The sequence below is a fragment of the Uloborus diversus genome, chromosome 2, assembly GCF_026930045.1.
Source record: "Uloborus diversus isolate 005 chromosome 2, Udiv.v.3.1, whole genome shotgun sequence".
Classification (NCBI taxonomy): Eukaryota; Metazoa; Arthropoda; class Arachnida; order Araneae; family Uloboridae; genus Uloborus; species Uloborus diversus.
In genome coordinates this window covers 81112631-81125655 of record NC_072732.1, presented here as the reverse complement: position 1 = coordinate 81125655, position 13025 = coordinate 81112631, and the positions used below count along the sequence as shown (strand labels likewise).

Sequence of the window (13025 nt, the reverse complement as noted above, 5' to 3'; positions counted from 1 at the left end):
GGCTTTTATAAGGGCAACCTTTGATGGGATATCCCTCCTGCACAACTAAAATATATTAGTCACTCAGTAGTCACTTATAAAGAAAACCCCTTAAGGTGAATGAGCGGCGCAGAGCAAGCCTAGGGGACAGGGTGAGAGACTTGGAATTCAACATTTTAAAAGATTTATAAATTTTAATAAACGAGATCAAATTATGTGAAACTTAACTCTCGAAAAAAAAAATCTTTCTTTCATTACGTAAAGACGATTTGCCTAAATTGGATTACTGTACATCTGTATCATAAAAATGGAATGTTTCTAATTTTTTCCACTACTCCTTAAACTTTTTTTTATGTTGCATTCGAATCATATTTTATTCTTCTCCTTTCACTATTAAAGGTTATAAATATAATCTGCTATTTCCATTGTCTAATGGCAATACTTTATATAATACCCATTTGTCGTCATCAAACGAAAATGGCGGAAAGTGAGTTGAACGTTGACAGTATTATTTCAAGGTTATTAGAAGGTAAGTATGTCAAAATTGTGCGATTTATGTTTCCATGAATTTATTTTTATCATATTCAATGCAGACCCGATGAGCAACTGGATTTCTTTTTTTTTTGTTTAATTATACTTCGCATTTAGATACCTATATAAGTACAGCTGCTGTTATGTGTCATTTCTAGGGCATCTTTTGCGTCATTTGTGTAGATTACATTAACTAGCTTTCTTCATTTAATCAAAGCGCATTTTCAGGGAAATAATTTTACTTTTTTGCATGAGTTTTCTCTCTGCTTTTGAGTGATTATTGATTATTTTTGTTCCCATGTATCGACTTGGCATTTAGTCTTGTTTAATGCATCATATTTCATTGCAGTAGTTGCTGGAAACTATGAAAATCATTTTGATTATTTATCTTAAGAAGCACTGAAGCTCTTTTTCTTAAAAATAGTTTTGAAAAGCGATTGCCTTTTGATCAAAACAGCTCGATTGTGTAAGTGCATGATCGCTTAAACAGTTTTGAAACACCCAACTTGAACCACCGAAGTGGTGTATTTACCTTTAATTCATTCTCTGAAATAGCATAGCTTCTTCTCATTGTGTTTGCCTTTTGATTAGTTTCAAAGAAAGTAGCTCTTAATAATAAATGTTTACATGCCTCTCAATACCAGACCTACCAATGGACCAGAAATGTCAAAGTGTCAAAACATCGTCTCGGATTTTTCGCATAGAACTCCTAACTGTTGAAACAAATGAACCGATATGAATGTACTTTCCAATGTTAGTAACATTTCTCTCTATGTATCTTTAAATGTTTATATTGTGAGACTTAAACATTATATGGAAACGGAAATAAGGAAATGTAAATAAGAGAACTTTTAATAAGTGGGTGCCGACTTTGCGTCCTCTCAGATTGCATGTAGTGTTTCCTACTGATAAAAAAAAAAGAAAAAAGGACAGGCTAGGATGCTTCCTGGTTAAAGGGCTCTTTCTCAAAAGAACTTTGTCACAGAAAAAGTACTTATAATTATTACTATAAGAATTATTATTATTATTTTTACTTTTTGTCTACTAAATGCATACAAACCCCAATTCTTTTTCAATCATCAATATTTTCTTAATAAAAATAAACTTTTTAATGTTTCGTTCAAAAAATTATGCTAGAGAATCTGGATTCATACTCAAATCATTGAGAAAATATCTTTCAGTAGCAAAATTTTCATTTGAAAATTGATACTTATTGAAAAAAAATAGAAATATTATGTATAAAAAACCTTCTTTTTATTCTGGGATTATGATTTTTTTCCTTCAATTTTCTTTTTTTTTTTTAAATTTTTTATTTTGCTATTGTCTAATTGCTATGGGAAAACTATTCAATACCATCCTTGTTGATGAAATGGTTTGAGTAAGATTTTTTCTTTTGAAAATTGTTCTTAAATGCTTATTTATTGAGTTCCTTACTCAATTTTTCTCAATATTATCTTGTTTTCTAAACTTAGAAATTTGAAATATCTACTTCTTAATATTGTGCTTTGGTTAAAAAGTAATTTCTATGAAACTTTGAAATATTTTATTATTAGGATTATCATTTATGATACTGCTGCGATCTATATACAGTTGGCTCTCTATTTAACGACTCTCAAGGGACCACAAAAATCGTCCTTAAATAGAATGCTTTTACTACAGTGGAGCACCCGGGACCGTGAATAGTCGTCTTCAAGTAGAGAAAGTCGTTAAACAGAGTCAAGGTACATGTGAGATTGTAATGCCGCCCAAGCTAAGATAGTGTCTCACGATTTCTTAATTTCAAGGATTTGAGTTCTTTTAGCTGGATTGCTATCACGTAGAAACACTGGGTACTTACATTGTTTCATTATACAGGGGTCTGGCCAGAGCATATTTGGGTCCGTTAACGGACCCTTCACAAAAATCCGAACGGACCTTTCACAAAATCCCGATCAAACAAAACGGACCCTTCACAAAATCCCGATCAAACAAAACGAACCCTTCACAAAATTCTGATAAACAAGATCGGATCTGTCACAAATTGTTTATTGAAAGAGCAAATCTGAAAGCAAAATAACGCATATTTCTGTGTATGTGTATAATTTTTTAAGTCAAATTGGAGGGATCAGCTTATACAAAATCGGCTAATTTTGAAAAAAAGAAAAGAAAAAATAGGCACTCTTGCAATGCTCCTGCAAGAGATAAATAATTGCTACTGCCTAATAAATATAATGGTTGTTTGTTTTATCACAGCTAATTAGCAGCGGTGTTGTTGTAAACTTTTTTGAAAAGACATTAGCAAGCACTTTTCTCCGCTCATGAATGAACTTAGAACTGCAAAGGGATAGTAAGGGTGAGGAAAAAATATGATCGCTTCAGATAGGGTTACCAACTTCAAAACTATCACCACTTAGCGTCTGGCGTTGAACCTTTATAATAACTTGATTAGAAAATATTCTCATCATTTTGTTGGCTTGTCAATATTTGTGTTTTTACGGGTGCGATGTTTAACTGTTCTTTTGAGAGAAAATTATATGGGTTTTGATTTTTCAATGCTAACAAGGATGATTAACTTTAAATAAACTCTTTTAATTACCGTTTTTTTTTCTTTAGATGTCTACATTTTGAAAAATGCAATATTTTAACATCCGATATGAGAATCATATTTTGTTCTTCTTTCAAGCTAACTTCGCTTTATTAGGATTCAAATAAATGAAAAGTCTTTTTATTTCTGTTAGAACTCTCATTTCAAGTTTTTAAAGCAAAATTCCATTTTCTGTTATGAGTCAAAAATTAAAATGCTGAATAGATGGTTTATTTTATTATTATTATTATTATTTTTTTGGGTCAACTGTGTCCAGATATTAATGATATGTTATCATAGGACTCTAAAATGCAATTTTAAAATAATTTTATCAAAAATATTTCTTTTACAAGTCGTTTTTATACTTTTGATTTAACAACAATGCATATCATATATTACATTGCAGGTAATGATTTTTTTTTCATGCAATGTTAGTAAAACATACTCTATTGCAAGAAATAGCAAATAACTTTAACTTAAAGAAAATAAGAGTTTAAAATAACAAATCAATATAGAAGCGAAAAACACATAGGAGTTTATCTCGCATTCACCTTTTTTGATTCTTTGCTTGAAAAGCAGAAAATAGCGGAAATTTTCACCTAGTAATTTATAGTTTAATACACATGCCTGTTTTTTGTTACGTTTAATAGTATCTTCACAATTTACTGATGATGGATGCATAGATGCTACTTAAATAACTCTTCAGTACAAAACCAGTGAATAACAATCAAAAAATGTGTTCCAATGATGCAAATACAAGTATGTTTTACAGAAAAACATCTAATAAGAGATTTTTTCGTTAATTAAAACTGATTAACTGTTTTTTCCATTGGCATCGTAGAATCACAATTCAGTAAGATTTAAAAGTAATACTTTCTAATAAATTACTTATTACATGTGTTAATATGGCCGAACTTGCCATTTCGTAAACTGATCACAGTAAAATACTCAAGTAATTTTCAATTTCATTTTTCTATAAAGTTTTGATACAGCAAAAAGTTTGTTACATCAATGTCACACACAAGTTTTATTTATTCACTTATTTTATTTATTTTACCTTCAAACACGAATTCTTTTTGGGCATTTATATGTTCCATGATCATGCTTAAATATCGGGGGAAAAACATCCGTAAAAAATCTACGTAGTTACTCAGATAGGAGAGGGAAGTATCTCAATGTTAGCTAAAAATAAAACCTTTAGTATCCAACAATGTGAAGCACAAATTTTCAAAAAAAAAAAAAAAAAAAAAAAAAAACCGCACCTATCAGGATTATAGAAAGCCGTTTTATCAGTTCAAAAGTTAAAAGCTTCCGGGGGGGGGGGGGGGGGGGGGGGGGGGACACATAAGTAATACATTATAGTTAAAAATAAACTAAAAGTTTGAAAAAAATTATTAATTAAAATATAAAATGAATCTGAAATGAATCATGCCAAAAATATAAAGAGTAAAAATTAAAAAATAATGATTAATAGTTATTTTTTCTAAAAAATAATGATTAATAGTTATTTTTTCTCACCCTCAAACACACGAAATGTCTAGAATTTCTTTTATCACTGCTGTCTTAGAATGTAAAATTAGATTTTAAATGGAAAAAACACATTTACACATAAAATTGCTCGTGTTGTTAAGAAAACTTTAAAGGCAACTTACCTAGTTTGGATAAACTTAATTTTCTTCTGATTACAATTTTGTTCAAGATATGTTTCCTATAAGTGTGAGGTAGAAAAAAACTGTGTGTTAAAACAGAAAAGAATAGAAATTTCAATAACTGATTCACCAGGAACGCACCTCACTCTGGCTGTCTTTTGTGCAACATGCAGTGATGTTCCTATTAGAGACGTATCGAGTACTCGGTAACTACTCTGTACTCGGCATACTCGGCCAATTTGCCGAGTACTCGGTACTCGGCCAAATTTTGATCAGATACTCGGCCAATACCGAGTAGTTGCAAAAAATTGAATATTGTCCAAGACAGATATTAAAATTTATAAAAAAGCGCAAGCATATTTAATATTCTGCAATCATTTACAAGTCAATTTTAAATTTTGAGAATAATGAAGTTAGTAATGCTTCAATGGAATTAATCTTTATTTTAATGTCCCCAAAGTTAATAAAACTTATTTATTAAAAATTGTGCAAAAAAAGTAAGTGTAGAAAATATGGAATTTTTATATTAAAAATGGATTTTTGCTACAAACAAAAATTAGTTATAAGAAATATAAAAATACCTTTACTTAAAAAGTAAATGGAAATAAAACAATGTTAAAAGCTCAGTGCAGACACGTGTTTTGGCATTACAAGGAATTCCTTTTTCAATGCACAAAATGTGAGCTCGTGGATTTAAAGGCATCCAACAAAAGTCGGATTCTTCTGTCGAATGTCTTTACATTCTTTAGCTCACATTTTATGCGCTGAAAAAGACGTTCCTTGTAACGCAGAAACATGTGTCTGCAGTGTTCCTGCACATTTGTTTTATTTGCTTTTAAAAATTATTTCTGTTTGTCGGACTAGAACTATAATAGATTGGTATAATTTGTTTTAATTCCAACTTGATTAATCATACCTTTTATTTATTTATTTTTAATTTTAAAAATAATTTTTTTGTAAAATTTTTGACATAAACAAATTTTTTAAAATAATGCGTAATTAAATTTCAGCAGGAATTTAGTTTTAAAAACTATTATATGGACAAGGAGGTCTATACAACTATTCCAATAGGTTCGAAATTCATCACATGTGTGTCGACGGTTTTTCTTAAAACATAATTGGTACTTGGTAACTCGGCCGAGTAGTGAAAGGCCGAGTACTCGGCCAAGTGATGAAAGGCCGAGTACTCGGGACTCGGCTACTCGGCCAAAGTGCTACTCGGTACGTCTCTAGTTCCTATCAATTTTTCTGAGGGTAAGTAATCCATTCCCAGTAATCCATTACGCACAATATGTGTATACGATCAACGATCATATACATAATGTGTCATAATATGAAAACTTTTGAAGCTTGAGGGTATAGGCTATGTGTCTAAAAAAAATTTGGTATGCGGCATATATAGAGTTTACCCTATAGGAACATCACTGGCAACATTTGTCTATGAAATTCACGAAAATCCAAAAAGAAATAAAAAGAAAACCACTGCAATGAGACTTGGGCACGGTGAAAGTGGCAATAAATGCTTGTTTACATTTACTTTGCCAATGGCAATCTAATGGCCAAAGGAGAGGGACTGAATTTCAAGGTCACACAACTCAGCTGGTTTGAAAGACGAAACGAAAATTAGGAACCTGCAGTTTTTGCACGAGGTTCTCGTGTTCTGAATTGACTCGGACGCTGGGAAAATTGCCAATTAAAGGGAATATTTAAGAGAAAAATACTGGGTTTTCTAAAAATTTTCTCTTTTGGAAAAATTTTGTTGATTTGAGGTGCAACAACTGAGAAAAAAGGACAGGGGTCTTTCAGGAAGGGGGGGGGGGGGGTCCGAACCCCATGGACCTCCCCCTTGGCTACGTCCTTGTTGCCTTCATGTTATAATCATTACAACATTGTTCCTGAAATTAAAACCGCTCAATGTATTGCATTTCGGTAACATTATATTTGGTTTAGTATTTAATTGACTTGAAATGCTAAAGATGTTTTACGTCCACAATCAAAGTATATTGGTACATAATGTGTATGTACTTAGAAGTGGATCATTAGTTTTAGGGATCCTTAAGAAAAATTAAAAAAAAAATTAATTAAAATAAAGTAATGAAAACTTTGTTACGAAACATCGTATGTGGTAGGGGGAAGGAGGAGGTGCTATTCAATTTCCCGGGCCCCCTCTGAGAGATTTTTCTGTATCCGCCCCTGGTTCTACTACACCGACTTTCTAATAATAAAACGCATATTTAAAACACTTCAAGTAATTTGTAACTGAGAAGGTCTATATGGGGGCAAAAAAGAAGTTACTCTTAAAAATGGTTGAAAATTTCTTCAAAACAGCTTTTTACTAATATTCGGTTTAATAATAAAAAAAATATTTTACTAAGGTAAAATTCACTATTTTTGTATGTATATTATCAGTTATATAAGTTACAATTAAAAATCTGCAAAAATTCGTTGATAAAAAGATACTTTTCAATGAGCGAAACTCTGTATTTTTCTACTGTTGAGATAGGGAGAAAGTTGCGGAACAACACAAAATGGCGGACGCTGGAGCGTGTTGCCACTTAAGAGACCGATCGAGGGCTTTATTTCAACTTAACATTTTTGCTGTTATCCGTGATACAAGCCTGGAAATGCAGTTTTTTTTTTTTTTCAGAAAATTTCCAGAAATTATTTGAGATTGTAAACAGTTTTAAACAACCTAGGGTCTGATAATATTGTTGTTGAGGTCTCCTAGTATAAATAGCTCAAATTTAGCGTTTGCCTTAACACTAGAAAGACGGAGGCGGTCATTTTGACCGCAAACAATTTTCAAATGCTCTTATTTACTGTGTTTTATTTTCAAACTCTTTTCCCTTTATTGACTTTTCCTAACTATTTATTAAGATCTCACAAAAATAAATGTTATTTCTTTAGGCCCATTATTACAGTCGCTATAAGTGTTTATACCTGGAAAGACTTAACGGCTGTCATTTTGACCGCTGTTATTTATACTTCCGTTTTTGTTCACTTTTCTCTTATCAGATATGTGCACTATGGATTTTTTGTCATTTGTAAGGTGAATAGCATTCTTTTGTAATTATTGGGTTTGAGTAGCATCTGCTAGTCAGATGCAGTTCTTTTAACCGTTAGGAAAATGCGAAACATCTGTTGGTCACATACTTCTTTTTTTCCTGCTTTCATAGCAGGGGGCAAAGTTGAGAAAGGTAACTTTGAAAAGCATGGGACGCCGAACACATAATATTCTTTTGGTTTTGAAAAGGGATTAATTTATAACAGGTGGATTCCAAAAATTTGGTGCTGGAATTATTTTGTGCACCAAAACATGTGTTTTGCTTGAAACATAGGCATTTCTTTCCTTCGATGTTCTTGAAAGGTCCAGTCTAATTATTCTATTTATGATGTCCATGGGTGCCCATATGCAAAATTTTAAGGGGGGTGGGCTCAGATATTTTAATCATTAGTAGGATATTTTCCCCATCAAAGCAAATTTCAGGACAGATAGAGTCATTAAAATTTGACATTTTTAATAACTTATTCATTAATGGCTGGCGAAGAAATGTTTTTACAGCTTTGCAAAGAAAAAAGTACTAAAAGCAAGAAAGTTCTAATTTCTAAGGGGGGGGGGGGGACTCGTGCCCCCCTATATAGGCGCCCTTGATGATGTCACGAAGGACCGTTAGAAAGGAAAACTTGTCAGAAAATGAATTCCTGCAAGTGTTGCAGGATTTGCCTGAAGTTGATTCTGGTTTGGTTGCGTAGTCTGAATTATATAAATACAAATACAAATGTGAGGACCAGCAACAGATTCTGGGCCCAGCTAGGCTGGTCCTAGTTAATTACCTAATTAGTCCCCAATGAAGATCAAGGCCCTCTTAAAGCTATCCACCGCTGCTCATTACTGCCTCTTCTGGTAAGCTATTCCAAGTGCCCATGACCCTACTAAAGTAGTAGTTTTTCCTAATTTCCAAGTTAGCCTGAGATTTAAATAGCTTAAAACAATGACCCATTGTCCTGCTTTCCTCTCTAAAATTTAATCCATTTATATGTTTCATTTGGATAAATTTAAATAACTGAATCATGTCCCCCCTGACTCTCCTCTGCTCCAGGCTATACATGTTAAGCCTATTATGTCTGGTATTATAATCTAAATCTGAAAGTCCCCTTACTAATCTAGTTACCCTTCTTTGAACCTTTTCCAATACAAAAATATCTTTCTTCAGATAACGCGAGCAAAACTGAACAGCCTACTCCAAATGAGGTCTTACTAAACTCCTATATAAAGGCAGAAGAACCTTCTTAGATTTGTTTGAAATAGATCTATTGATAAACCCAAGCATTTTGTTCAGGGTTGTCAAAAACCCGGGGTTTTTTGGTTTTTTAGTTTTGTTTTAGTTGGGTTTTTCAAAAGAAATATGGGTTTTTTGTCTTTTTTTAGGGAAAATGTGGGGGTACTTGTAGCATATTGTAGCGTAAGTATATGGACAAAGTGCAAAAATTGTCTTGTGGTAAAAAAAGCTGGAAAACTAGTTAAAATTCAGCGTTTTCTGAAGAAAAGTATAAAAGACAAAAAAACTCAAGAATGGTGAAGTTTCAGATTTTTTAATTTTCATTATTATCAACAGTTAAGGCAAAGTTATTTCTCGAGTGATAAAATCTATTGTCCATTTTTAATTACTACATTTTTTTTTGCATTTTACTTTATTGTATTTCATTTTGTTATGCAAAACTTCTGTAGAACCTCAAGTAGTTTAAATCCCTTTTTACTGAATTCCAGCTTAATCAAGACATTTCTTTGAATTTTATGTCTCCTGTTTTTCTATTTCTGTGTACAGAGTAAGAAATATTAAACTTTTTCGTAACATAGTGAAAATACTGTACCTGTTCTGTTTTCTGTCGACCGTTTGAAAAATCTGTTTATTTCTAAAAAAATGTACCTTGTGTTTATTCGATATTTGTGACGTGTTGGTTAGCAGAAAATAATTCACATGAAAGCCTTTTAACTAGATTAGTTTCCTCTGTACAATCTACAAATATTGAGAAAATAAGATGTGACAGAACTTGGCCAAGATAATTTGAGTTATTTTTATTGACCAGTTAAAGAAAAAAGTTAAATATATTTATTTAAAATCTTTGAAGTATTTTTTAAATGCCTTTAAGAGTTAAGAAATACTATTAAAGTTAAAAATTCATTTTTTATGTTCATTGTCTGTGGTGAAGAACAAATAAAAAAGAAGTTTAAATTGTGAAAGTATTTAAATTAATTAATTTTTTAAAAAACTTCTCAGAAAATGTAAAAAACCCAAAAGTAAGCTAAATAATGGATTTTTTCCAAAAAAAAAAAAAAAAAACCTATTGGGTCCAATTCGGCCAACCCTGATTTTGTTGTCTTTGTTACTAGCAATGCTGCACTGATTTATTAAGATACCCAGATCCATAACGTTTTCTGCCTGATTAATGACTGAACCCAGTAAACGATATCTCGTACGCTTATTTCCATGACCTAAGTGTAGCACTTGCATTTCCCTACATTAACTGTCATACCCCATTTATCTGCCCACTTAGTAATATGATCTAAATCCTCTTGAAGCTGTTTCACTTGTTCTTCATTTTCGACAATCCCCATAACTTTTACATCATCAGCAAATGAATTCATGCTTCCACAAATATTATCATTGATGTAATTCATAAAGATGACAAACAAAAGAGGCCCTAAAACTGATCCCTGAGGAACCCCACTTAAAACATCACTCCATTTAGAATGATTTCCTCTCGCAACTAACTCTTTGCTTCCTACCAGTGAGCCAATTTCTAACCCAAAGTAAAGTTTTTCCTCCTATTCCAATGTCAGCTAATATCTGAGGAGGAATACATTCCTAGCAATGAAAATAATATACTTTCATCAGCAGGGGCGGCAAATAGGGGGGTCAAGAGGGGGCGGACGCACCCCCAAATTTTTTGAGAGGAATGAAAAAAAAATGAGCAAATTCAATTTACATAAAACGTGGATCAATGTTCAAGAAAAACAATCTTGCTGGTTCTCTGTAATGGTTGATGAAAGTCGACACATTTCCATACATGAGCAAGTGTTGTCCGTTTTTTAAATTATTAGAAATTCGTAAAGCCCTTACCGGCTTTTTCAGAACAGAAAAAACTAATAGATAATCATGTTTAATTTTAACTAAAGACGTAATTTCCTCATATAGGCTAAATATCTTGCTCTTGTGTGCTCTGCGTAACAATAGTTATGAGAGGTCCGTGCAGTAGTGTGGCTGCATGATTTTCAAAAGAAAATGACTTAGTATTTTACTTTCATTGTTACGCTCACACATTAAGTGTGTCTATTTAATGAGTGTTCATCACTTTCATCTGCTAGAAATACATTTCAGCTGCTCAATGCATAGTTTGATTTCATGTAGATACTCTTTAAAAGTACATACTATTTATGAAAAAAATATCTCACATCCACAAATATCAGGGTTGGCAAGGTTTTGGACAATACGGTAAAAACCACGGTAAAAACCTTGGTTTTTACCGTCCTGTCCAAAACCCTTGTGTCCAAAACTATATTTTTAGAGATATTATGTTTTGTGAGAAAACATCAAAAACAGAATAAAATGTATCAAAGAAATGTTTTATACTGAACATTCATTTAATGTGAACATTCAACTTAATTGTGCAGCTGATTTTAATCTAGTTTCACACAAGTTGAGTTCTTGATTAAAATTTCAATTTGTATACATGAGTTCAATTTTATTTATTTTCTTTTTGATAATGGTAACCAAATTTCCCTATGTTTATGCACGTGTGCAAATGAGAGCAGGGTAGGCAAGGGTTTTGCCCCCCTGTGCAAAACCTTTGTGTTGGAAACTGTCTGAAAATATTCAAAACTATTATTTAAGAAACGATATTTTGTGAGAAAATATCAAAAACAGAACAAAATGTGTCAAAATTATTTTTTTTTCTGACTATTTAATATATTTATTCAATGTGAACATTCAAATGTAAATATATAGCTGATTTTAATCTAGTTACGTAGAAATTACATTCTTCAATAAAAATTTCAAATTGTACCCATGAGCTTTTTTTTTTTTTTTTTTTTTTTTTTTTTTTACCATAAACCAAAGTTTTCAACATTTATGCATGTGTGAAAAAGAAAGTGTTCAAAATATAGTGCAATAATTGCTTAAATGTAATAAATGACAATTTTTTATAGTTACAGAATGTATTATATTAAATATATGAACTGAAAAAAGAATAAAATATAAGTTTTAAAAAATATAAGTGTTTAATCATCAATTTAATGTTCTTTAATCTGCGATTTAAAAATAATTTTTGTTAAAACATCATATAAAACTTATTTGAACAAATCATTAAAAAAAATTAAGGTTTTTTTTGTTTTGTTTTTTACCTTAACATTGCACATTTGATAACATTCCTTTGAGTTATAAATGGAACTGAAATGAGTTGCCATGGTAGTATTGTGAATTTCCTTTCATAACTCTACCAACAGTTACGTAGGAAAGTTTTTATGTAATAGAGTTACTTTTTAAAAGATATTTTTTAAATGAACATTTTGTAGAAAAATATTATCATTAATTAAACCTCATTAATATCTGTATTTAAGCATCATGAATATTGCAGTAAATAGGAATTGATTCGATTACACCCCTTTAGCTTTAGCATAGTTTTGGACAGTTTAAGACAGCTTCGGACACTTTTGGACGGTAAAAAACACCTGTTCTGTCCTAAACCATTTTTGGACATTCCAAAACCCAACCCTGACAAATATCTTTTCTTAAACTATGCAATCAACCCTCCCCCCCCCCCCCATATCACGATTATACTTGCTGTTAGCCAATATGTGTTTTGTTCCATACGGAGGTAATTCGTATTTAAGAAACTCGACCCCCCAAATGAAATGCTGAAATGCCGCCCCTGTTCATCAGTTGATTGCAATAATTTTTCGAAACCTAGCATTGCACAAAAATATGATGATAAAGTTTCTACCTGAGAGAGAAAAAAAAAAAAAGATGCCAAATGAAATAACGCGGAAATAAAACTATGATTACTTAAATAAATTTTTTTTTCTCGGATGACTTTTCATCCAAAAGCTCACACTTCTTTGCATTGAAAAAGGTGTTCCTTGTAACACCGAAACACGTGTCTGCAATCATTTGCAAGTTTTGTGCTTAATAACGTTGGATTATTGACATTTTAACTACGATTACTTGTTCTGATTGCAAAAAGACAGTTTGTGGCTCATGTACAGGCAAAGTGATAAAGATGATTATTTGTAAATATTGTAAAGA

The 13025-nt window shown here is 31.6% G+C and overlaps 1 protein-coding gene across 1 annotated transcript in view; it reads left to right on the top strand.

The window, feature by feature from the left end:
• The first annotated feature begins 404 nt into the window (after positions 1 to 404).
• The window catches only part of LOC129235255 (serine/threonine-protein phosphatase PP1-beta catalytic subunit), a 39334-nt gene continuing 26713 nt past the window's right edge, over positions 405 to 13025 (top strand). Inside the window, exon 1 of the mRNA XM_054868967.1 lies at positions 405 to 508. Coding sequence (XP_054724942.1) covers positions 412 to 508 — 97 coding nt within the window. The 5' untranslated portion in view covers positions 405 to 411. The remainder of the gene's footprint in view (positions 509 to 13025) is intronic.